The following is a 23,571-nucleotide window of genomic DNA, read 5'->3' as shown; positions in this document are numbered from 1 at the left end:
AGATGTGGAAATACTTCCATGACTTTCATCAAGTTACATGTTTATACACATTTTATATGCCAATTGTATCTCAATAAAGTATTTTAAGAACACAATTACAAGATAAATTTTGAATCAAAGAAAAAAATTACCACTCATTTTATCTCTTACGGAATCTTGCTTGTTTCAACTTTTCAAGTCAGTTTATACTTTTTAAACTAAAGAATGAAAGGTGGCTGGATGGTGGTAGCTCATGCCTGTCATCCCAGCTACTTGGAAGATATCAGGAGGATCACAGTTTGAAGATGGCTAGGGCAAGGAGTTTGAGAGAACCCATTTCAACCAATAACTGGGCACAGTGGTGGATGCCTGTCACCAAGCTACATGGGAAGCTGAGATCAGGAGGATTGTGATTCTAGGCCAACTTAGGTAAAAACATCATGAGACTCCATTTCAACAGAAAAAAAGCTGGGTGCGGTTGCCTATTCCTGTCATCTCAAAATAGAAGGACTGAAGTCCAGGCAGTCCTGGGCAAAAAGTGAAACCCTGTATCCAAAAACGCCAGAGCAAAAAGGGCTGGAAAAGCTCAAGTGGTAGAATGCCTACCAAGCATGAAGCTCTGAGATCAAAACTCCAGTACTAAACAAAGAAAAAAAAATTAAAAAAATTAAAGATAATTGTTAAATAATTTTTGATAGAAAGAACACTATTTTAGACTTGATTTCCAAATGTAATAGCCACTAAATACATGAGGCACTGGCCACATTTCCAGTCCTCTGTAGCCACCTATGGCTAGTGGCTACTGTGTTGGACCACGCAGGATAAATACTTTGCACAAAAATTTGTATCACATGGTGCTGATTTTTATACCTTTCCCTACTTAACTTGAATACACCATCTTTTTCTATTAAACACATGCATTTGATATAGTAAAATTTAAGCGTCTTAATTTCCTAGAAATAAATGAAGGGATGATGCATAACCCTATCTGCATGCTCTTCAAACCTTCCCCCTAAACAAAAGCAAAACTAGAAACAATTAGTTGGGCTTTTTCTGTGCTGCTTAATTAACCTTAAATTATCTACATGACAGTGTGCAACTGAATGACTGATAATATAAGTGCAAATTTCTCCTTCTAAGGAGGACTAATGTTGACCTAGAGGTTATATGTGAATAAAATTTCCTCGGAGGCCTCCAAGAAAAGGCAAGGTTAACTTTCACTCTCGTGGGTGGACTACGCTGTGCTGTTGAGTTGCTGAGCTAGATTCTTTGGAGGTGGATATCTCATTGACATTCCTTATGGGGCTTGAGTCTCCAGTGGTTCACCTCTTCCCCCTTCTACCTGCTGAACAGTTTTCCTTTTCCCTTTTTTCTTTCTGCTTGCTGGTGAGTGTGTGATGGATATACATGTATAGGTGTTTGATGGAGTGGGCAAAGTCAGGGGAACAAGAAGAATCTATTGAAATGGTACTTTTATAAACCATTTTTCTTCATGGTTGTTTCCCACCTGCAGACCTTTAACCAGGGAATGCAGAAAACACACAAAGAAACTAAAGACCGCCCCCCTTATCAATTGTAACCCCACCATCCAGAGAAAAGTTCTATGTTTTTTCTACGTGATACTAATTCAGATCATTTATACTTTTAAGGATTCAGCTTTTAGCCACTTAGTACTATATTATGAAATCTTTTCTTTATCATCATCAGTCTTTGAAAACAGTTTCTTAATACACTTATCCCATAACTTACTTTACCATTTCTCTAGGAGATTAAGGTTATTTCCAATTCTTTTCCTTTCTTTTTTGACACAGGGTCTTGTTATGGTAGCCCACATTAGCCTGAAACTTGCTAAATAGACCAGGCTGGTCTGGAACTCACAATTCTCCTGCCTTTACTTTCTAAATGCTGGGATTACAGGGGCATGTTACCATGCCTGGTGAAATTCTGATTAAACATGACAAATATCAATGTATATATTTTGTGCATCACTCTCAACAGTAGGAAAAAATGAAAAAGGCAAAAGAGTATTAATGTAATCGATACTTCCAACTATTGTCCAGAAAGTTTATAACAATTTAGATTCCAATATACAGGAAATGTGAGTGTCTTACCTCACCATTTAAAATACTAGGTGTTGGCCTAAAAACATCTCTACTCATTTTCTAAAAGCAAACAAACAAAAACCCCAACTCCCCCCAAAAAATCCTGTGTATTATTGTAGTTTTACTTTGCATTGTTAAGATTATTAATGAGGTCTAATATTTTTCATTTTTTTTCTAAACATGTTCCTTGCTTAAGAAATTGGTGGTCATTCTTCCTGTGCTTCTTGTATGTTCTCCAGTTCTCTTATGAAGCCTAATTTAAGGTTCTTTGATATAATGCCTTGGAAGAGCAAGATCTACATGTTCATATGAAAGTGTCACTTGGATCATATCCCTTTTTTTTTTACCTGACCCTTTAAAAAAAAGATAGATAATAGTTGTACATATTTATGGAGGGGTAGTGCAATGTTTTAGTTATTTTATACACTATGCACAGATCAACTCAAAATACTTAGCTTTTCCATCATCTCAAACATTTATCATTTCTTTGTGATGACAACATTCAAAATTTTCTATAAGCATAAAAATCAAAAGTTGTTGATAAAGTGGTCATCGTCTTGTTCTCAGTATTTCTGAAAGCTAGAACTTCTCTTGCATTTAATCTTAATTTATTTTGTGATGCTGAGGATTAAACCCATGGTCTTGTACATACCAGGCAAGCACTTTACTACCGAGCTATAACCCCAGACCACACTGATCTAAAAAATCTACAATTTTTCAATTTCATATTTGGAAACATAAGAGATATTGCTAAAAATTCTCAGTTGAATATTATTCCTTAATTTGATTTTAAAAAGGTGAATAATACATTACCTTTGAAACTAGCAGTGAAATGATTTCTTTTACAGTGTTGTCAATCAAATCATCTATTTTTGAATGGTACTGTTGCTAAATATTAAAAGACAAAGATATGTTAGTGGATATCGACACAAATCTTTTGTTGTAAGTCACAAATGCTATAGAGCTACTAGTTATGACATATCATATTTACTTAAAATGATCATTTTGAACATTAAAAAAGAAAACCTTGAAAATGATCCACCCAATCAACACTTTTTGCAATGTGGTTTGAAAATTTTCCCATGTACACTGTTGAGTTAGGCAGCTAATGGGGTTATTATTTAGATGAATTGAATTCTTACTCTTATTCAGGCAGAGGAATGTGAAGGATACTTTTTGTCTTCTCTGTAATTAAGGTGGCCCTGTATTTTTCTAAAGGGTTGGTTTAGCTGGAGAAGCAAAAAGACTAGAAAAAGATTTAATTAATACAGCATTTCATGTCTGACAACTCTCATTCATAAGTTATTTTAAATGTGGCTCTAGAAATAAAATGAACTCCCAATTGTTTTGTCTAAAAGGACCTCTTTGTCAGCACAGGGAGCAGCAGTTTATACAATTCTTACAATATGCTCAAGCCAGGGCAAAATTAAAATTTCATCAACAAAGGCGAATAGATGGTAACAAATTAATAGGCCATAAAAGGTATAGTAAAATGACACTCACTCCCCATAGTTTTATTACTTCTTCTTCATGAAAAAGACGCCTTCGAATAAAAAAAAAAAAAGATGTATTTAAAACAAACCTGAAAGACTCCTTTTTTTGCTTTCTTTTGAGATTAGTAGAGGATCTGTTCTTAAACTAGCAGGAGCATGAGTCTGGGCCTCCATGGCATAGGGAAGCATGTCCATTTAAAAAGTAATTCTTCCTTTAGAAGTATTTATCTGACAGGAGATTGTCCCCAATGGCCACTTCACAGAAAATGTGACTTGTAAAGACTAACCCTATCCTGATGATTCAAGCCTTCTTAGAACAGCTAACATAATGCACAGAGTAAAAGTACTCAGGTCAGGATAAACACTAGACTAACTTAGCAGCTGCTGGTTGAATGACTTCCTAAGATGCAAGTTTTTGAAGGCTATTTTTTCTTTCTTCTGAAAACATGTCAAAAAGTTTCCACACAGAACAAAATGTCAACTTAGGCTTGCCTTGGAATACTCAGAATGATCCCTGCTCCCTCAAGGGCTTTGACAGTGGACATCATCCACTTGCATAAATAATAAAGGTGGCCTTATTTTGGAGCTTTTAAATAATTTCCTGTTCTCTTTGTGTGAGTGTGTATGTGTAATGTCAGTCAAAAAATTAAACACAATATATGACACAGAGCTTTCAAGGCACATCCTGCACCTAGCGAAGCTTATCCAACTTATTTCAAGCCTCTGATTCCCAAATCTATGCTTTCCTGGGGATAAAAGGAATGGAAACATAATGGGTGGGTGAATTTCTATTGCAGTAGAGCTGATAGTTTGCTTTGGGAATAGCTTGAACACAAACAAAGGGGAGAGAGTAAAGAAATAAAAAAGGTAAAACAAAAGAGCCTGAACAAGCTGGCTGACAGTTAAGGTTCTGATCCAGTCTATATTATCAGTAGCTTTCTGAGCCAGGAAGGTCATCACATGAGCTTGTCTAACCAAGTGAACAATTCCAGCTGAGCCTGGTGGGTAGGGTGAACTCCCCACAGACACACTTATACAAAGGGCCCCCAGCTCCTAGCTGAAAGCTACACAGCTGACTGGGTGGCAAAGGAGGTTATGCAAATGAGCTCGGCCACTGTCTTTTCATATCCTCTACCTCCAGACCCATGTCTGTACAGGAGGGAATGTAATACCGGCTGGGTTCCTCTGTGTGGTGGGATTGGGAAGGGATAGAGGAGATGGACATCAAACTCTCCACTTCCACCATGGAAAGTACTCCAATATAGAGAGGGACTGTTGAGGCACCCAGACCTGTAATGGGGTTCTTAAATATGCTTTAGTCTCAATGTTTGGCTCTACTTGTCATAAAATACAGTTTTTTAACTTAAAAGAAATAAAATATCAGAAAGTTATTAGAGGGCTGGGGGCATGGCTTAAGTGGTGAAATAGAATTTCTATGTTTAACTTCTGACTTTTGGATTGGAGTAATTCTGGCAATTTTTAAAATCAAGTGCTGAGCCACTAATGGAGTCATTTATACCCATTTTATTGAAAAGCAGGGAAGTTTTGGACCCTAGAATCTAAGAAATTCTCCTGAAATATATACCCTTAGGTTGTTGCTTTCTTTGATACCTGATCTAGGCATATACAGAGAAAGAGAGGAAAAGAAAAAGGTAAAGGGGACCAGAAGAGTGAAAGAATGAGAATGAATGAAAATAGTCATATACGAAGGAGCAGAGAAATAAGTATTGATCTTAAATGTATCACCCAAGGGGCAAACCCAAATAGTATGAAGTTTATTATTTTTTTATAACATGGAATTCTTCTATTGTAAATTTATCTGATTAAATCTGACTTTTCTAACATTACAACCATTGGAAACTTTCAGAATCCATCTGGCAGTTGGTAGAGGTGGTCTGGGCCCATGGGTCAGGATGTACCTAAGAATTCCAATTTTATTTATATGTATATATGTTCCTCAAAGGCAATTACACACACACACACACCGGTTATATGGGGATGTCACAAATAGTTAAAGTTAGCTAGAAAGTTTTGCATCAAAAGATCTGGATAACTTTCAAAGATAAACATTAAATACTTCAAAGAGATCACAAATATCTAAAAACAGAATTTATCTGCAAAGCCATTTACATTGCCTAAGCTAAAATTAATATATTATTTTCTATTTACATAAACAGATAATATTAATAAAAATTTGGAAAGTCTTTGACCCAACATCCAAAAGTTATAAAATTCTCATCTGAATATATCAAGTTGGATGGCCAATCATATAGAACATAACTTTAGTATATTTCAGCTTATTCTTAAGCTAATCTTTTCACATCTACCCTCAAAAGTAAACTGTTTATGCCTTGCTTTTTCAGCAAATGACTCTGAACTTATATTAAGAGAACCATTTAGGAATCTTTACATCATGTAACATAGACCCATCCCCCATACTCAGGTGAATTATCATTGCTGTCTGTTTTCATGCAAACACGAGAAATGAAGACTAAGTAGATGTTACCTAGCTTTCTTAAAAGATTTTAGCCCTTCTCTTGAGATATGCTTTAAAGGGATTGGATTGTTAGCTTTGCAAATGGAAGCATTTTACTTTAATTGAGAACAAATCCTACAGAAGTAGGCCCTATTACTCCCTTGAGTTGCTCCATTATTGTGTTCCCATCCCCAACCAATGGGGCCACAGGATAAAGTGACTCTGAGTTTAGATGAATGTCTACAGCCTGTGCAGTCATCTGCTTTTCTGCAGCAAAAGACAACAAAGATTCTAAACACTGTGGTAGTTTTATGATCTCAAAATCTGTCCCTGAAGGACTGGTCTGAGATTGCTGACTCATTACACACAGCTGTCACATGAACAAATCACTCACTCACTAATCACTCCATTAAACCATATTCTGGGCCTTTGAGAGCATGTTTACATCATCACATGGCATGCAAGAAAGTGGAATTGTAATTTAGGAGCACAGAAGGGGCCACAGTGTGGTCAGAAGTACGGAAGATTTTGTATTGCGGCAAAGACAACAGAACAAATTTAGTATAGATTTCAGAAAGATAATTTCCTTATCACTTAGAAATAATTTCTGTTAGATTTAACTACATATAGTATACATTTTACATGTCTCCAAATTATCCAATAAATTATTTTTTTCCAACAACTTTGTTGCTTTGTATTAAATGATGTCTTCTTGTTCACCTGTGCATGCAATGTATGCACTAATTTGCAACTATCCCAAAACTTAGCAGATACAGAGAAGGGAAACCTCTGTAATTATGTGAGTATATTTACTGGAGATAAGCAAAGTATGTAATCCTTTTTTTTGCACTGAAATTCTTGTTTATCACTTTTCAGGGTTGCTAATAGGTTTTATACCTGCACATTTTGAACTATATTAACTGTGTGAAAGTTGTAGAGAACTAATTGTCTCTGGTGAGAAGGTACAGGTGCAGACATAATGAACAGTAGCAGATTACTCTTCAAAACCATTCACCTTTTAATGTAAAGAATCATTTGACCATGGAACAGAGTTTGTCATTTGTGTGTGCATGCTTGTTTTTCTTTTTAAGTACTAGAGTGAGTTTTTTCTTACAGGAGAGGATTTTTAAAGCAGTGACAACCAATCAGTCTGCTCACTCACTCATCATATATTTACTGAGTGCCTGTTATGTGTCAGGTACTGTGCTGAATGTTAAAATTAAAAAAATGGATATGCCCAGTATTAGTGGGAAGAGGCAAGATGATTCTATAACCTAGATGGGAAAAGAATGGGCTTATAAAAAGACTTAATATTCTCAGGCAGACAATCAAAGGCTTACATCTGGGTATTGAAAAACATGCAGAGGTGATTAGGAGGTATTGGTATCCAAGCCAGCTGCCTACTCATTCAGATAATTAGAGATAATAAATCATGCAGTAAGTGATCAGAGAATGATAATTACTGAACATTCTGTAACACTTCCATGTCAGTTACTCACACATATATTTGTAAGGCTGTATGCTATGGTTTTATAATACACTTTCCCCCCTGAATTGCTCAAAGAAAGAAATGTGACTATACATACTTACATACATATATATGAGTATATATGTTTGTGTATATATATGAATATACATATGTGTGTATATGTTTATGTGTGTGTGTATAAATATACATATATATATACACACATGGCATAACCTACAACAACAGCAACAACAAAAGAGTGCAATCTAGCCAATTATGTATGCATAAAGGTTTGGAAACCATGTACCTCAGAGAGATGGGGTGGTACTACAGGAGGACTTGTCTGGGACAAGGGCCAAAGTCTCTTGACATAGGCTGCTTCTTCCTTGTCTCTGATGGTTGTTACCCCCAGGTTATATGGGCACGTGGACCTCAGGGAAATTCACGGTTGGGTTCATATGCATGAAATGACCTTGGGTATGGCCTCCTGATACAAGTATTTTGGGGTTTTTCTGATATGTGTCATATGTCATCTAAAGCTCCAAACTCTAAATTCTTGTGGTATCAAAGGAAGTGTCTATATATTATAAATCCATGTTTGAAAATGTCAGCCATCACTCTGCTTCTAAATTTATTTAGATTCTTCATTTAAAGGAAGGTGAATTTATTTGATTTTAAATAATTTTATCTTTAAAAATCTAAGGGCAGTTTGAAGATTCTGCAGCCTAACAGAAAAAAAAATTCTCTTTGACATTATTTAAAGTATAAGTATTTATATGTGTTTTAATGCAATTTTGGAGTATTGCTGATATAATAAGCTGTTAGACATATATATATATATACACACATACACAGAAGGAAAAACCTGAAAGTGGAATTAGTTGCATTATTTTAATATGAAATGCTAAAAATAAAAAACGTGTCTTTCTGAAAATAATAATTCAAATGAAAATGTGCTTCGCCCCTCCAAAAAAAAAAAAAAAAAAAAGAAAGGAAGAAAAGATAGAGACTTACCCATTGACTACCAAACTGGATCATGCCATGGAGGAAATAAAAATGATGGTGAAAGAGAACATAAGGGAAGAATAAAGAAATGATGAAAACATAATCACAATGGGAAAAAAAACAACAAAATGTCAAATGGATAATCTAAGAACAATAAATCCATTTCCATGCAACTACCACAATTAACAAAAATAAACCATGGAGTAAAATGAAACTGTATTTTTGTATTTAAAACCAAACGAAATATGAATGGAAGTGAAATCATGGGCTATTCTTGATAAATAGGCCTAGTTTTTATTTAAAGTATATTTCTTTATTATGACTACTAATACTTTTATTGTTGTGTTGGGTGGCAGTACATTGTGGCATTTACAAAAGTTCTTTTTAAAGTATATTTCTACTTGAGCTTTAAAAAAACAAACTTTTTTGTAAATAAAATATTTCTTATGCTATTTTTTATGCTTGCTTTTATGGATGCAAATTCTTGATACTCTAAATTTGTATAAACAAAGTAGATTGCTTGTTAGCTTTCTTATTTGCTTGTAGAAGGCAAGGTTTATGTAAATACACAACACCTAAAATGTATATCTGAGAAGCAAAGGCCACTTGTAAAATTTTAGGCAGCATTCACATAAAAAAGGTGAGGCTGTAAGGAACCAAGGATCCTCCTGGACTGGGGCTCCCTGCACTGTGGACATGCGTGCTCCACGCTCCACTCACCTCCTGTCCTGCATCCAGAGCACAGAGCTTGGTGGTTTGTTTTTTGGCATCCACTAGTACATTAAACATCGTACACACGGAAGCTGGAATGCGCAAGTCAGTTGTTTTGCTTGCCTTTTGCAGCTTGAGTTCAAATGCACTTCGTGTTCTAGTTATTAAAATATAAATTCAGAGTAAGAAATTCTGACATATGCCCCACCTGTTTTGTAAAAGTGAAATCAACACTACAAGATGTTAATTTAAAACATGCAAATAAATAAGTAGTATGGCAGAGCTTGGGAGCTAGGGAGTGGGATGTTCTTTTCAGGCTCTCAAATGAAAGGTTAGAATGAGATATTTTACATAAGAACAAACATTTTAAGTGCTCTTTATTAAGAGCATTTTGGGTGCTAGATTTATGCTGTCACTCAAGACAAGATCATTATCCAAATAAAGCATTTTGTTATATCTACTATATAACACTTAAGGGAAAAACGTCATAGTTTTACTTAGCTGCTTGAGTTAAGTATTTAACTCTATTTTCTACTATTTTTCCAAGTAGAAAAATATGCTTTTCTACATTAAAGTAGAACAAGTGAGAGCTTAGCAAATTAAAAAAAAAATGCACAAGTCTGGAAAACTGTAAAATATTATAATGCACAACAGAGAACATGTAATTCTTTTATGTCACTTAAATTCTCTTTTAAACACTTCAAGTCGCAGGTAGGCTTTTGAAAGAAACTGCATAATGGTGATTTGGAATAGGTTTTGCTAAAGTACCCAGACTATCCACAGATTTGAGTTATCAGAACCACAGATGATTTTTTAAAAAATTAATCTTATTCATAGCCTTGCCTTAGAAGACTTTTAAACATTATAAACATTATTCTAAGGACAGAACTTTTCTTGGTTTAAAGAATTTAGAAACAGTCAGTTGCTCCAACCAGTGTTGGACTGTTAATCCAGTGTTCTTAAACATATCATAAATCAGGGCAATGAAAAAATAATGCTTCACTAACAGGATGCAATTCTGATTTTATAAGAACTATAAGAGAATGTAAAGCACATGTGGAAGAATCAAAAGCTTCACAATTTCTTTCTGGTTAAGTGCTAAATAATGCAAACAGACACCTGGAATTCAGCTGATGTGAACAGAAAATACCAGGAAAAAAGTTTGAGCAATCCCCAACAAATGATGTGCTGATCATATTTTGAGTTTGCCATGCGTTTTGTAGGACACAGACACAGTACATAATGCATAAAGAACTCAGCAGACCTTTTCCATATGTCTCAGGAGATATTTCCTTGGGAATTTAAGGCACAATATTATCAGAGTGATAATAAGCACAACAGAAATGAATGAAGGAAGCATGGGTGCTTCTGATTAGAGTTAAGTACGGGAGACCTGAAATACAAGGTATCATCAGGTCAAATGAATCAATTTCATAGTTTCTCAGAATTTAGGTCAGAGAACCTAATTCCCATTACATTTTGGAAAAGTATACAAATAGAATCCTTTCTTGTGACAATTATGAAAAGTTGGCAGTTGGTGAAATGTGGTATGTTGGGTGCTGGCATATTAAGCAGCAATTTGAAAAATACATGTCTACCTTTTGACACAGGCCTCTATCATATCACTGGCCATTAGTTTAAGTCTTTGCTCTAAGTGGTGGGCAAATTCTTGTTCTGGCCAATGTAGATCGAAGACAAACATTTGTAGTGCATCAAGTTTCCAAAATAGGTCTTCTGATGTTGCTGAGCCATTGCTGGAAGAAAAAGGAAAAACGAAGAACTGTCATGAACTTCTATGGTTCACTATGTTGGCCACCACCACAGTGCATTTTTTTCTTTCTGTACCTATCACTATCAGTGAAAAAAATGCCACATAAAATCTCTAATGATGTGATATTTTCTTTGTTCAATCTTATAATTCTTTCTTTCCACTTCTTAGTAAGGCATGGCAAAGAGAACAAAATAGAAATAAATGAAATAGTAAGCTTTCATAAAAAGGTATAAAATGGGTAAGGATACTTTACTAAAGAAAATAAATTATGTATATAGTAATAAACATTCTATTTTTTTTAACAATCTCTAGGATAAAGGTCAATATATAAAGTTTTCTCTTAGAAATTAGTAAGTTAAAAACATCCAAAAAGTGTGTTTTATGCCAGATATTCTCATGACAGCTCTCAGTAGTTTTACTCTTTCCTTCCTGGAATATGCCCCTGTCTTCATGATGGCTTCTGTATATCTATAGGTATAGATACAGCATCTGGTCCCTTACATTCCTCAATTACAGGTAAAGATGAGACAGGTACCAGAAACAAAATACCAGGCCATGTAAGGCATCAATCCTTCATTTCTGTTTTGAAATGCTTTGTGCCTAACTCATAACTAAAATCTAACTTAGTACAAGGTAAGGTCTAACATTCAGAGTAATGTGAACTTGGACCATTTCAAGTCTTTAGAGTAGAGCCAGGACTTGCTATGTATGAAGTTAATTTATAAAAGAATTCATATAATATTTGGACAAAAAATAATGCTACTACTTTCCAGTATCCAAGTACGTAGAGTAATAAGGCAACAGATGTTTAAAAGTAAAATATTCCTACATATTGAGATTCAACTGTAAAAGAGAACAAAGCAAAAGCAACAAGCAAAAAAAAAAAAAAAAAGCTGCTGTCTGATTCATTTGTTATCAGCTTTTTTACAATTGTTTCACAAATACTAACTTAAAACTTATGTTTTCATTTTGCAAAAGAAAATGAAAGAAATAAAACAAACTCATTTATTATAAAGGGCATAAAGGAAAACTTTAAAAAATAAAATTATTTTAAATAACCACATTGTTTAGCTAAACAATTTTAATTAGCTAGCTTTAGAAAAATCACCCTTTGCACTGGCTAATTAAAAGCTTTGTTTCCGCTCTCCACCATGGCCTCTGTGTCTCAGTCATATCACCAATCTGCATTGCTTTTCCCCTCTCATTCTGCCAATAACTCTTTGTGATCTCCTGATCTAGCCAAGATATCCTCAGATAAGTTCCCAAGGGACCAATCACAGCAAAACAGTGAACAGTGCCCAGAGAACTTTACTCAATGTCTCTTCACCTTAATATACACCAAATGTGCCATTAAATAAGAACCAGACAGTGCAATGCAGACACTACTGTGAAAAATATGTGAAGAAACACTACCTTTACTTCTCCTTTTTGCCATATATAAAATAAAAATAAGAGGAAAAAATGGTTGGCAAAATCTCCCCTTTATATTTGCAGACTATATTTAGTAGATTAGAAGACTTATGTTTTAATTGGATATAATTGGCAAAGAACCAAATCTGCTTAATGTAGTTTTTTCCTTTGGAGAAATATAATTTTTGAAATGTACATATTCTTTTCTAACACAATGACAACAAAAAACATTAAAAACAAAATCTCAAACAGTAATGGCAGATTCTATTAAAAACTGACTTCTGAAAAATATGTAACAAATCTTTACAAAGAATATGGATATATTTTTTTTCTGTTTAAAGCTATGCTAAGATTCTAGACAATAAATGTGTTTAATTGGGAATGTAATTAAGATAACAAGTGTTTATGGTAATTAAATAGATAAAAAATATAAATAGGTTTTCTCTGGAGTTGGTGCATATAACTTGCAATTTATTCAGAGCTTTTACATTCTAAATTATTTCTAATCAGTGACCTATTCCTAACAGTATTATTAACAGATTACAGAACTCAAATGTGACTAAAGGGCTCAGATCATTTCCTGAGTATGCCAGCAAGAAATTTACCTTACTGGCATTCATTTTATACAGAGAGATATATGGGGGAAACACCTCTTTTTTGCTTAAGGAGTTCTTCAACATGAGTCATGTGTCAGTAAGTAGATGGCTCCTCATATCTATGGTATTATATTTACACATATATATTATGTTTCTTTATTTTTATGGTATTGGGGATTGAACTTAGGGCCTTGTATATGCTTGGCTTGTTCTACCCCTGAGCTACATCTTCAGCCTGGTTGCTTTTATATGGTTTTTAACTTAAGCAGTTGTTGTAATAGGAAATGGAGATATTTCTTGTTATTTAATATTTGATAATAAAACTTCAGAAAGTGAACTGCAATGACATCTTAACATTATGAGTAATTCTGGGTACCATGACAAAGAACCTACTGTTGATAACCTTGGTAAGTAAAGACAATGGCTATCAACTTGTGAAATGCATTCTCTATTTGCCTAGAATGGTTAAAGCACAATCACTTTATAAAGCCAAATTTTCATGATTCCTGACTTCAGATTCATACCATATTAAAAAGTGGTTCTCAATAATAATAATAAAGGATTGAGGTCTTACACAAATCCCAAAGCTAATAAAATAATATAACAAGAAACTAAGTTGTACAGGATGATGTCTACAATAGTGTTCTTGGATAAAATCAAGGGTGTTGAGTGGATGAGGAATAAAGAGGAAGAATTATATTACACAGCAGTATAAACAGGTACCAAACACCATAACTTAGGAAGGTTTATCATTCTTTGTAGGTAATTCTGAGCACACATAGATACCACTCTACACACTATAATGGTTCAAAGCATTTGCCTGTAAGAAAAAGATTCAAATGTAACATAATATCCTACTAATTAGATTATAAATCCAGTGATGAAGTACAGCTTGGAGAAATATTGCCAAACTGTTTTGCAAATTATTGTTCCCTTTCTTCATCTTTTCCTCTTTATTTTCTTGACTGGATACATACTAAACTGAGTGTAGATTTGACAGTTGGTGGCAGGATAGAGAGAAAGCTAATTAAGTTTTTAAGCATTTGTTTTCTGGAAGTAGAATAAACTTAAAAGGACTAAGAGCTTTGGGATCAAGCAAGCCTGGGCTCAAACTTTGCCTCTGTGCTATGAGATATTAGGCAATTTTTGCTTCTTAACTTCTCTGTGAATGTGAGGTTTCCTTAACTGTAAAATGGAGATAATGACACTTACTTCAGAGTTGTGATAAGGATTAAATGAGATAAAGACCTTGGCACTGTATCTAGAACACAGCACATTCTCAATAAACAAAATTTTCTAATTACTCTCAAAACTGAATTCAATTGAGATACTGGGCGTAGATCTTGGGCAAATATCTTGGGTTTGTCTGAATTCTTATTTGTAAACTAGGTCTATTCCTCAGGTAGTTTGATTGTTTCAAGATTTATAGTTTTAAAAACAACAGGTATAAATAATGATGATGACTGATGATGGCTGTAATAATAACATAGATAGTAGTAATTGTCATTTATTGAGCACTTAGGATGTATCAATAGTAGCAATTATTAAAGGTCTAGGATGTGCCAGGCACTTTTATACAGTTTTTTAATCCTTACAAAGTATCTTTAAATTAGGTGTCATAACCATTTTAGAGCTGAGGAAAGTGAGACTAAGAAAGTTTTATGATTAATAAACTAAGATCTCAGTTCAGGCCTGATCAGTTTCAAAGCCTATAACATTTTACTTTAATGACTCATAAATTATTGAACCTGCAATAGGCAGGTTCACCACAGTGCAGAGTTAACGAATATGGATTATAAGAGTATAAAGATTATCTTAAAATAAGAAGTCTACCATCTCATATATGAAAGGAACAAAAGAACTCCCTGATCTTAGATAACTGCTTCCCTGCAAGGTGTAACAGTGCTTATTTAATGTTTAGACTAGCATGAGAATAGAAAAAGATTATATCTTGAAATCTTTCTCATAATGGTTTTCTACATTTGGGTCACAAAATGACCTCTGCCCTACAGATTAGATATGAATTACATCAAACCAGTGTAATTTTTTTTTTCTTTTCAGTCTGCATCATTTATCATCGCTATGCTAAACTTAGTTTAGTAACTTAAAACACTGAACAAAGAAAACCAAAAAACATAGTGTTCCTCAACCAATGATGATAAATGCCATGCAATGTACACACATCTGCATAGAACACAGCCCAGGCCATGCACTAGCTAACACAGCACCAGGAAATAAGTGAGGGATACACACGTGGACTCATATAAAGAAGCCATCCATGAAGGAGTAGAAAAGCTAGGAATCTGTGGAAGATTAAGAGGCAGACTTGGAACTTTTGGAAGAGCTATATTGGGAAGACTGTTGGCGATATTCCTGTAAAGAAACAAACAACGTGGGAAGGGACCACCATAAGCAATAACTACAGATGGCCATCTGTAAAGTCATAAGGTCAGGACTGAGAGACAGATGCTCTGTGGACACCAGGTAAGATACCTACTTGACAGGCTGCCATGTCTCTTGTTCGAAACCTCTGTGAATTGACTGGGCGATGGAAGATTCCATGAGGTCGACGTATCGGACAACCATGGGCACAAAGATCTCTTGCAAGTGTTTGTGAAATTTTCCATTACATAAAAGTGCTGCAATACCAAAAAAAAAAAAAAAAAAAACAGGGTTTGTCAGAAGGGTATCAGCCATTTGGAAAATGTGAGTGAAAAAGTTTCCTGAAAGAGCTTGATGCTGAAGAATGGATAAGAATACAGGTATACAGGTGATAAGGCAGTTTGTTCTCTATATTGAAAATATCATGGAAATTGATTAAAAGGTATAGTTAGCTTTCTATATATGGCTGTCAAAACAAAAATAGATTATATCTCTACACAGTGCTTCTGGCAGGTGGTATGTTTATACTTTCTAAGCAGCTTAACACATAGGCACATGTTACTTGCTAGAAATTGAAGGGAGCTGCGGCTCCCTAGAAGGCCTTGTCACGTGTAAATGCAGCAGTTAAGCTGAGTTAGAAGCCCTATGCTGGGCCGCACAACCCAGAAGTGACAGACCTGTTCAACTGTAACAAGTAAACTTGATTACTTCTAAGAGCTATGCTTAGGAGGGTGACTGTGGCCTTGGGAATATCTATTCTGCTTCATGAAGTTTTCCTTGTTTGTAGATTTTCTTTAGAGGTATCCATTTTGTACACCTGTTTCTTTTTTTTTTCCTTTGTTAGTGTTGCAGATCAAACCAGGGTTTCTGGCATACTAGGCAAGTGCCCTACCACTGAGCACATCTGTATTTAAAAAGTCCATTATATACGTTTCCTCAGTTTTCCATTAATATTGAATGAGTGGTAGTTTGGAATACTCTATCTAAGGCAACTATAGATGTCTTAGAATTTGTGCTGCTGGGGGAAAACTTCTGGCCAAAGTATATCAGCCTCCTTCAGGAGATGGATGTTTTCCATGCATAGGATACAATTAAAACAGATTGGTGTGTGCCCAAACTGCACCTAGATAGAACAGAGGATCTGTAGGAAAACACTAAGTAATGCTTTACTGCTGCGCTGAGTTTTGCCTTATGCACTCTCTTATGTAATCATTGCAAAACTATGAAAGAGGAAATACATTTTTAAAATGTTATCAACAAGGAAGCTGAGGCACAGAGAGGTTAAAATATCTGCTTCAGATCATTTAGTCATAAGGCAGTAGAACAAGGATTTGATAGCAAAGCCCCATGTTAACTTCTATAGATTCTAATGCTGTTAGTCCTTTATTTAGGTAACCATAAACTATTGTCTGTCCATCTGTGCATTCATCTATTCACCCATTGTCAAGCTAACATTAGCACATAAACAATTTGTCATTTTTTTAGTTAGTAGAGCTCAATCTAGTGGTTGATATTTCTCAAATGAACACTTTTTAAACTCAGCTGTGACTTTTTTTTTATGATTTTCAAAGTGAGCACAGTATTCCATGTTAAGGAAAGGTATATATAAAAATACAGTGTTTTAGTTGAATCTGAATAATAGAAGAGCTTCTCATGGAAGCTTTGGAAAGAAGACTGACAGGTAGAGAGAACAGCTAGCATAAAGTTCTGGACAGGAATAAGCTGGTGTTGTCTGAAAAGATGAGGAGCACAGTAAGGAAGGGGAAAGAGATGTTCATGGAAGTGTTTAGATTCTAGGACATGATGAGAGCATGTTTTATTGGGTGAAATGAAAAGATTTATTATTTTTATTGTGAAGTAGAGGAGTGGTATGGTATAATCTCTCTGGATGATGGCCAAGACAGCACAGGAGGTTAGAAACCAGTTTTTCACTACAGGAGAGTAGGCAAAGAGTGATGGTAGCTTTGATTGGAGTGGCAGGCATGGAAATGGGAAAAAGTCTCTCAGCAATCTCACTCACTTTTTATGGGTTTGAATATCATGCTGACAGTTACCAAATTTACTAACTAGCAACTCTAACAGTCCTATCTTATAAATAAAATACTCAACTAAATATGCCAGTTTCCTGTACTATCTTTTTCAGTGCAATAATATACCAGAAGTCTGGTGTTTTAAAACTTGTGAAACACATATGACATTTTCCACTATGGTACGTATATGAAAATTCCATTTATGTATTTATGTGATACTGAAATTTGTCAGTGACTCCACAAATACAGAGTTTTAGAAAGTAATTCTAAATCCAGAAAGATATCTAAGTGATTTTTTTCTCTCTCTGATATGGTTTAGTCTTGTGGTTAAAATGTGTTTTCTTATCTATCTGCATGCTAAAAGATTTCCTATCAAAGTGGGAATAATAACATTAAATTATAAATGTCTTATTTAGAAGACTAATGATGTATCTCATTAGCACGGTGAAAGGAGCTTTATTTATTCTTGGAGATTGAGTCTTAGAGTTAGAGGGCACTGCAGAGCATGAAATTCAGCTGCTTTTATGAAATGTCACCTAAGTAGGGATGTTAAAACTGTTTTTTGCTTGTTTTTTGGTGGTATGGGGGTTTGAACTCAGGGTTTTACACTTGCTAGGCAGGTGCTTTACCACTTGAGCCACTTCTCCAGTCTTGGCTGTTAAACTTTAAGGGTAAAATGTTCTCATTATCAAAATCATTGTGATAGTCAAATTAAAACAATACTGAAATATGATATTTTTGGCTCTTTATTCAAGAAACTTGTTCTTCTACTTTCTCCTCCTCCTTAGCATTTTTGGAGTGCCAGGCTCTGTGCTAAGTTGCAATGTGTACTCTCTTACTTAATCATCACAAAACTATGAAAGAAGAAATATTTTTTAAATCTTATTAACAAGGATGCTGAGGCACAGAGAGGTTAGGGTATCTTCTTAAGGCCATTTAGTAATAAGGCAAGTAGAACCAGAATTTGATAGCAAAGCCCCATGTCAACTTCTATAGATTCTATGTCATCATTACTCTATTTAGGTTACCATAAAGTATTGCCTGTCCATCTGTCTATTTATTTATTTATCCACATGTCAAGCTAACACCAGCGTATCAATATATTTTAAGATCTAAAAATGTAGTAAATTTTTAGATAGCAAGTATTGCAAACAACAAACATATTACATTGTATCTTCAATGTTTTATATGTTTCCAGTATTAGAATTTGGAAAAAACTCAAATACAATATGAAAAAGTCAAGTTGAGCAAAACTATTACACTTAATGAATTGAAAAAATAAATTAACATTGTGAAAATACTCAATGAGCTGATAATACAACCTTCATTGAAAGTTAGAAAGTTTTAGGCTGCCATACAGTAAGACTATATGCCTAAGCCCTAATTTATATGATATATTACTTAATCAAAACATAAAGGACTTTAGGCTTTCCATACTGATGGTTACTGGTAACCACTGTCATTATTTTAACTACACCAAGACCTAAACACATGTTTATGTAACAAATTATTACATCTACAAATGAGCACTGCACCTCATCAATTCAAACGCTACTTTATTATACATTTAGAGATATTGGTTGTTGTGGCAGTGAAGCCATACTTTGTTAAAAAGAAGACAAGAAGAATTATATTCAATGTTGTTATTAAATTTTATGATGATTTTAAGATTCAATAGCAGTTGACTCAAACGTATTTGTGGCAAGAGCTCTCCTTTTAGATGCATTTGATAAGCAGTGGATTAGTTAACTGATCAGTACACATGGAGGTGGGAATCACAAGCCTATCCCTCGCTATATCTAATTGGTAATTAAGATGTGTATTTTCTGTACATATTTTTCTACTACGTCTCCTTTCTCTCGCCATCATGATTGCAGCTACACTAGCCTGGTCCTCTCTTCTATCATGACTCATGCAATAACCTCCTAACTGGCCTTCAGGCTCCTAATTTTCCCTCTACCAACATATCTGAAAATCTCAAGCAGAGGGGACTGCTACAATGCAAAACTAATAATGCCATTCCTGAGGATTATAATAGTTCAGTGGATCACCATGACAAACTCTAAAAGACTTAGCATGGTATGGGATTTCCAAGTTCTATCTTAAAATTACCTCTCTAGCTTGTTTCTGTTGCTTAACTCCCCCATTTCCGGTGGTACAGTCATAATGAATTTTTATGATTCAATTCAAATCCTCAAATCCTTTCAGAAATGCTTCATTCAGCTGTCCCTTTTCCTAGCTACTGGTTTCCCGTGTTTACATACCCTATGGTGTATAGGTTTCTACTGTGGTCTTTGTTATTATAAGGGGTCTCTGTACTTGTTGGTCAATCTCTCTCTCTGATCAAATAATAAGATTACTATCCTGTTACTCAGAAGAGTATATTGAATGGCAGCCATAGAACCCTTTGAAGTCTGCATTTTCCCTCCTACTTTATATAATCTATGTGGTGTTAGAAAATAATGCACTAAGAAATACTATTATTGATTCACATGTTCAAGGTCACACTGCTAAAAATTCTATTGGATATAAACTGGTGATTTGGTGTCTCTTGTTGTAATGAATGTGGCAAATAGATTTTCTCTGGCCAGTCATCACTCTCAATAGCAAGTGAATACTTCTCACAGAATTTGGAGAAAATGGGGATTATATTTCCTCTATACTACAACAAATCTTGAATTCTGGCCAAGTTTGCTCATATTTCAGCTTAGAGTTCCATGTCATTTTATTTTATTCTATTATTTTATTTATTTTACTGCTGGGCCTAGAACCCAGGGCCTCATGCATGGTAGGAAAGTGCTCTAATCCTGAACTACATCCCCAGCATTACTTTTCCTTTTTTTAAACAAAAGAAACTCATGAACTACATTTGAAAATTTTAGAAAACTGACAATATAATTTCTTGGTAATTAGGGACAGGAAGGAGAAAGGAGAAAGTAAGAGCAGGAGATAGAAAATTTGTGAGAGAAGGAAGGGAAGGGAAGGAGAGAGAGATAAAGAGGATGGAGAAGGAGAGAAAGGAAAGAAAGCATTGTGTTTTGAAAGGCAAGGCTGAAGAAATCCATGCTGCACTGCACTTGTCTATGTAAATGTGTGCTCTTTCTCTTGGTTGCCCATATACAGTCTGCATCTTACTCCTGCCAGACACTAACAAAAGCCCCTCTTCACACGTAGCCTGAGGCATCAGAACAAATGCTTCATCTTCTCCATCTGGTTATGATTTGGGGTTGTCACCTGTCTAAATGGAGCCTTCACAAGGTACCCAGTGCAACAATTGATTGGAAGAGGCAAGTTTTCAATGTGGCCTCATCCAGAGGCCTCAATGATGTCAAGCCCTATAGTACAATTACAAATGACAAAAGAAAGCAAAAGGCTTAAATAAAAACTAAACTTAGAACACAGATGGGTCCAATTATTTTGAACATCCTCAATAATTAATAAAATTAATGTTGATTATTTACATACTCAAAAGTCTTGCATTTACAAAAGTACCTGTCATAGGTTTAAATGGTAAGATTTCAGCAGAGAATTTAAACCATGATCCAATTAATAATAATACTGAAACAACAATCACTGGGTAAAATAAATAAGCAAAAAAAAATAATTCATGTGGGCCAGCTATGGTGACTCACACCTATAATCTCAACTATCTGGGAGGTAGAGATCAGGAGGATTATAGTTTGAGGCCAGTGTGGGCAAAAAGTTGGCAAGACCCTTAAGCTGGGTGTGGTGGTATGTACCTGTAGTACCAGATACATGGGAGGCCATGGTAGGAGAATGCAGTGCCAGGCAAAACAGGAGACCCTATCTGGAAAATAACTAAAAGGGCTGGGGGTGTGGCTCAAGTGGTAGACATGTAATCTCAAGTGTGAGGCCCGAGTTCAAACCCTAGGTACCACCACCACAAAAAAAAAAAAAAAAATCATGTTTTGTTTTTAAGAAAAAAATGTGCTGCTGAATCTTGAGCCCATATAATCTGGTTGTATGTTGCTGCACCCTCTTCCAATTAGTCACTTGAGTGGATTAAGTGAGAATGATTTTCCCCAAAAAATTCTAATTTAAAAGTACTTTAGAAGGAAATGAATAATTCATGACCAGGAAAACAGAACAACACCAACCACAATAAAATCTATAAACTCTGCTAGCACACACAAATTTTACCAACTCTAAGCAAGGAAAACACAGTGGACTTAGATATAACTAACTGGCCATTCTCCATGTAACTAACGGGCTATTATATAAATGCGTATAATGAAGACATACATCACAAGAAATACGAAGGTGGGCTTCAGGAGAGAAGTCCAGAGAATTAAAGCCTAGAGCAGCAACTGTGTGAAAGGAAAACATACGCAAAAATAAATGAAGCTCCCTGGGTTCTAGGTATAGCACTTAGCCAAGAATTTGGCACATTAATTAAGCACTCAATAAACGTCTGTTTATTGCATAAATATCAACAAAAAATCCATTGTCTAATGGAAATTCTGAGAACATCTAAGTTTAAGTAGACTAGCAAATATACTGGATTTCATTTGCTTTTTTAAATTAAAAATTTGCTAAGTAATTTTATATAGTTCAGTAACATTTAATTGATACCTTAATGACGATAGCAATCTTCTAAAACTATATACCCAATTCTGCCTTTCCCTTGGGGCACTTGTTAAAAATACATAGTTTAACACACACATATATGCGCTTATGTGTTTCTACAGAAAGGTGACAAGGAGTGGGAGAGCACAGATGTTACTGTGTTTCTTACTTTTGGGCAAACAATGCAAATGCAACAAATCCATGTTTAAAATTAGAGTGAAAAAATTCATAGGACAATAGTACAACTGTCAATTTATTACATTATAGCTATATATCTCTCAATATTTTCAACTAGAGTTTTTTTTGGGTGATACTGGGGTTTGAACTCAGAGCCTCATGCTGGCTAGGCAGGGGTATATTAGTTAAGCCACATCGTAGCCCTTTTTGCTTTTTTTGAAGAGGGTCTTGTGTTTTTGCCCAGACTAGCCTTGAACATGATCTCTGGCCTCTGAGTAGCTGGGATTACAGGTATGAACCACCATGACTAGCCTCTTCCACTAGATTGTATGTTTCTCAAGGGCCAGAATAATTTCTTATTTATCCATAAAACTGCAAGATGCCTGAGATTTATACATTATAAACATTCAATACTTGGTTTTTGTGGAATAATTCAGGAAAAAAATCAATATTAATTTTAACCAAGGCTTAGGGCAAAGATAAAGAAGTCTTAGTCAGGCAGTTCTCATACTGTCATTATGTAAGATTATAGCCAAAGGCAAAAGTCTGAAACTTTACTCCATGTACACAGAGCCTTCTGATCTCAGGGGTTACATTCCACAATACCTGCTCTCATTAAGGGAACACTTGAGAATGGCTGTAACATGATCAATAGCTGTCAAGAGTGGGGTTTTCAATACCCACAGTCTTAGGAAGTTATAGGTGTTTCTACAAATCTGCTTTAAAAGACAGAGGCATTTTAGAGAAGGTTATGATCTTTAAGCCACTGAACTCTAAGAAATTCTAAAAAGCATATTTAATTATTAAAAAAAAGCCTACATCTAGTAAAGAAACTAGAGTTGCACTGTGGAATTCAATTGAGGTGGGGAAAAAGCTAGTGTCTCCCTGCCTTAATGTTTCTATTATTCTGGTCACTAAAACAAATTCTGACATACAATTTTAAATTCAATCAACTCTGGAGATTACAGTTAAATTCATTTGCACATTTTGGTGATCATTCCTTCATTCATAAAGTACCTGCCTGTAACAATATGGTGTCACACGGACTTGCTATCATCTAGAAGTTATACCCTTTCTGCATTGTTCCCAGTACATGCATATACAGATATAGCTGCAAACACCAATTCGTGAATTTCAGATTCACAGCTCATTTAAACACTGGAGGTGGAATAATATGCAGGTGTCAGCCCTCTATATTTCAAAGCTTGAAGATTAACCTAATATACAATATGGTGACCTAACAGTTCTTCATTTGAAAGAAATCTGAAAAATAATCTCTGATACAGCCTAAGTGTGAGAATAACCCAGCGGGATTTCCACCTCTTCATTTCTTAATGAGTTTTTTGATAATGAGAGGTGACTTTGCCAGTCACTCTGGGCTCTA

General features: G+C 34.9%; 1 protein-coding gene across 8 annotated transcripts in view; it reads right to left on the bottom strand.

Moving 5' to 3' along the window:
* Positions 1-23,571, bottom strand: part of Cadps2 (calcium dependent secretion activator 2) — a 546,589-nt gene that overhangs the window by 48,895 nt on the left and 474,123 nt on the right. For 2 of the 8 annotated variants that reach the window (XM_074064310.1, XM_074064266.1), the window contains 6 exons: positions 15,509-15,650; positions 15,265-15,384; positions 10,833-10,988; positions 9,244-9,391; positions 8,533-8,547; positions 2,895-2,969 (listed from right to left, as the gene is read on the bottom strand). In XM_074064310.1, the coding sequence (XP_073920411.1) occupies positions 2,895-2,969; positions 8,533-8,547; positions 9,244-9,391; positions 10,833-10,988; positions 15,265-15,384; positions 15,509-15,650 (656 nt within the window). The remainder of the gene's footprint in view (positions 1-2,894; positions 2,970-8,532; positions 8,548-9,243; positions 9,392-10,832; positions 10,989-15,264; positions 15,385-15,508; positions 15,651-23,571) is intronic. The other 6 variants (XM_074064333.1, XM_074064259.1, XM_074064275.1 and 3 more) reach the window with 3 other exon arrangements.

This window comes from Castor canadensis, chromosome 2, assembly GCF_047511655.1.
Source record: "Castor canadensis chromosome 2, mCasCan1.hap1v2, whole genome shotgun sequence".
NCBI lineage: Eukaryota > Metazoa > Chordata > Mammalia > Rodentia > Castoridae > Castor > Castor canadensis.
This window is presented reverse-complemented; position numbering and strand designations above follow the sequence as displayed.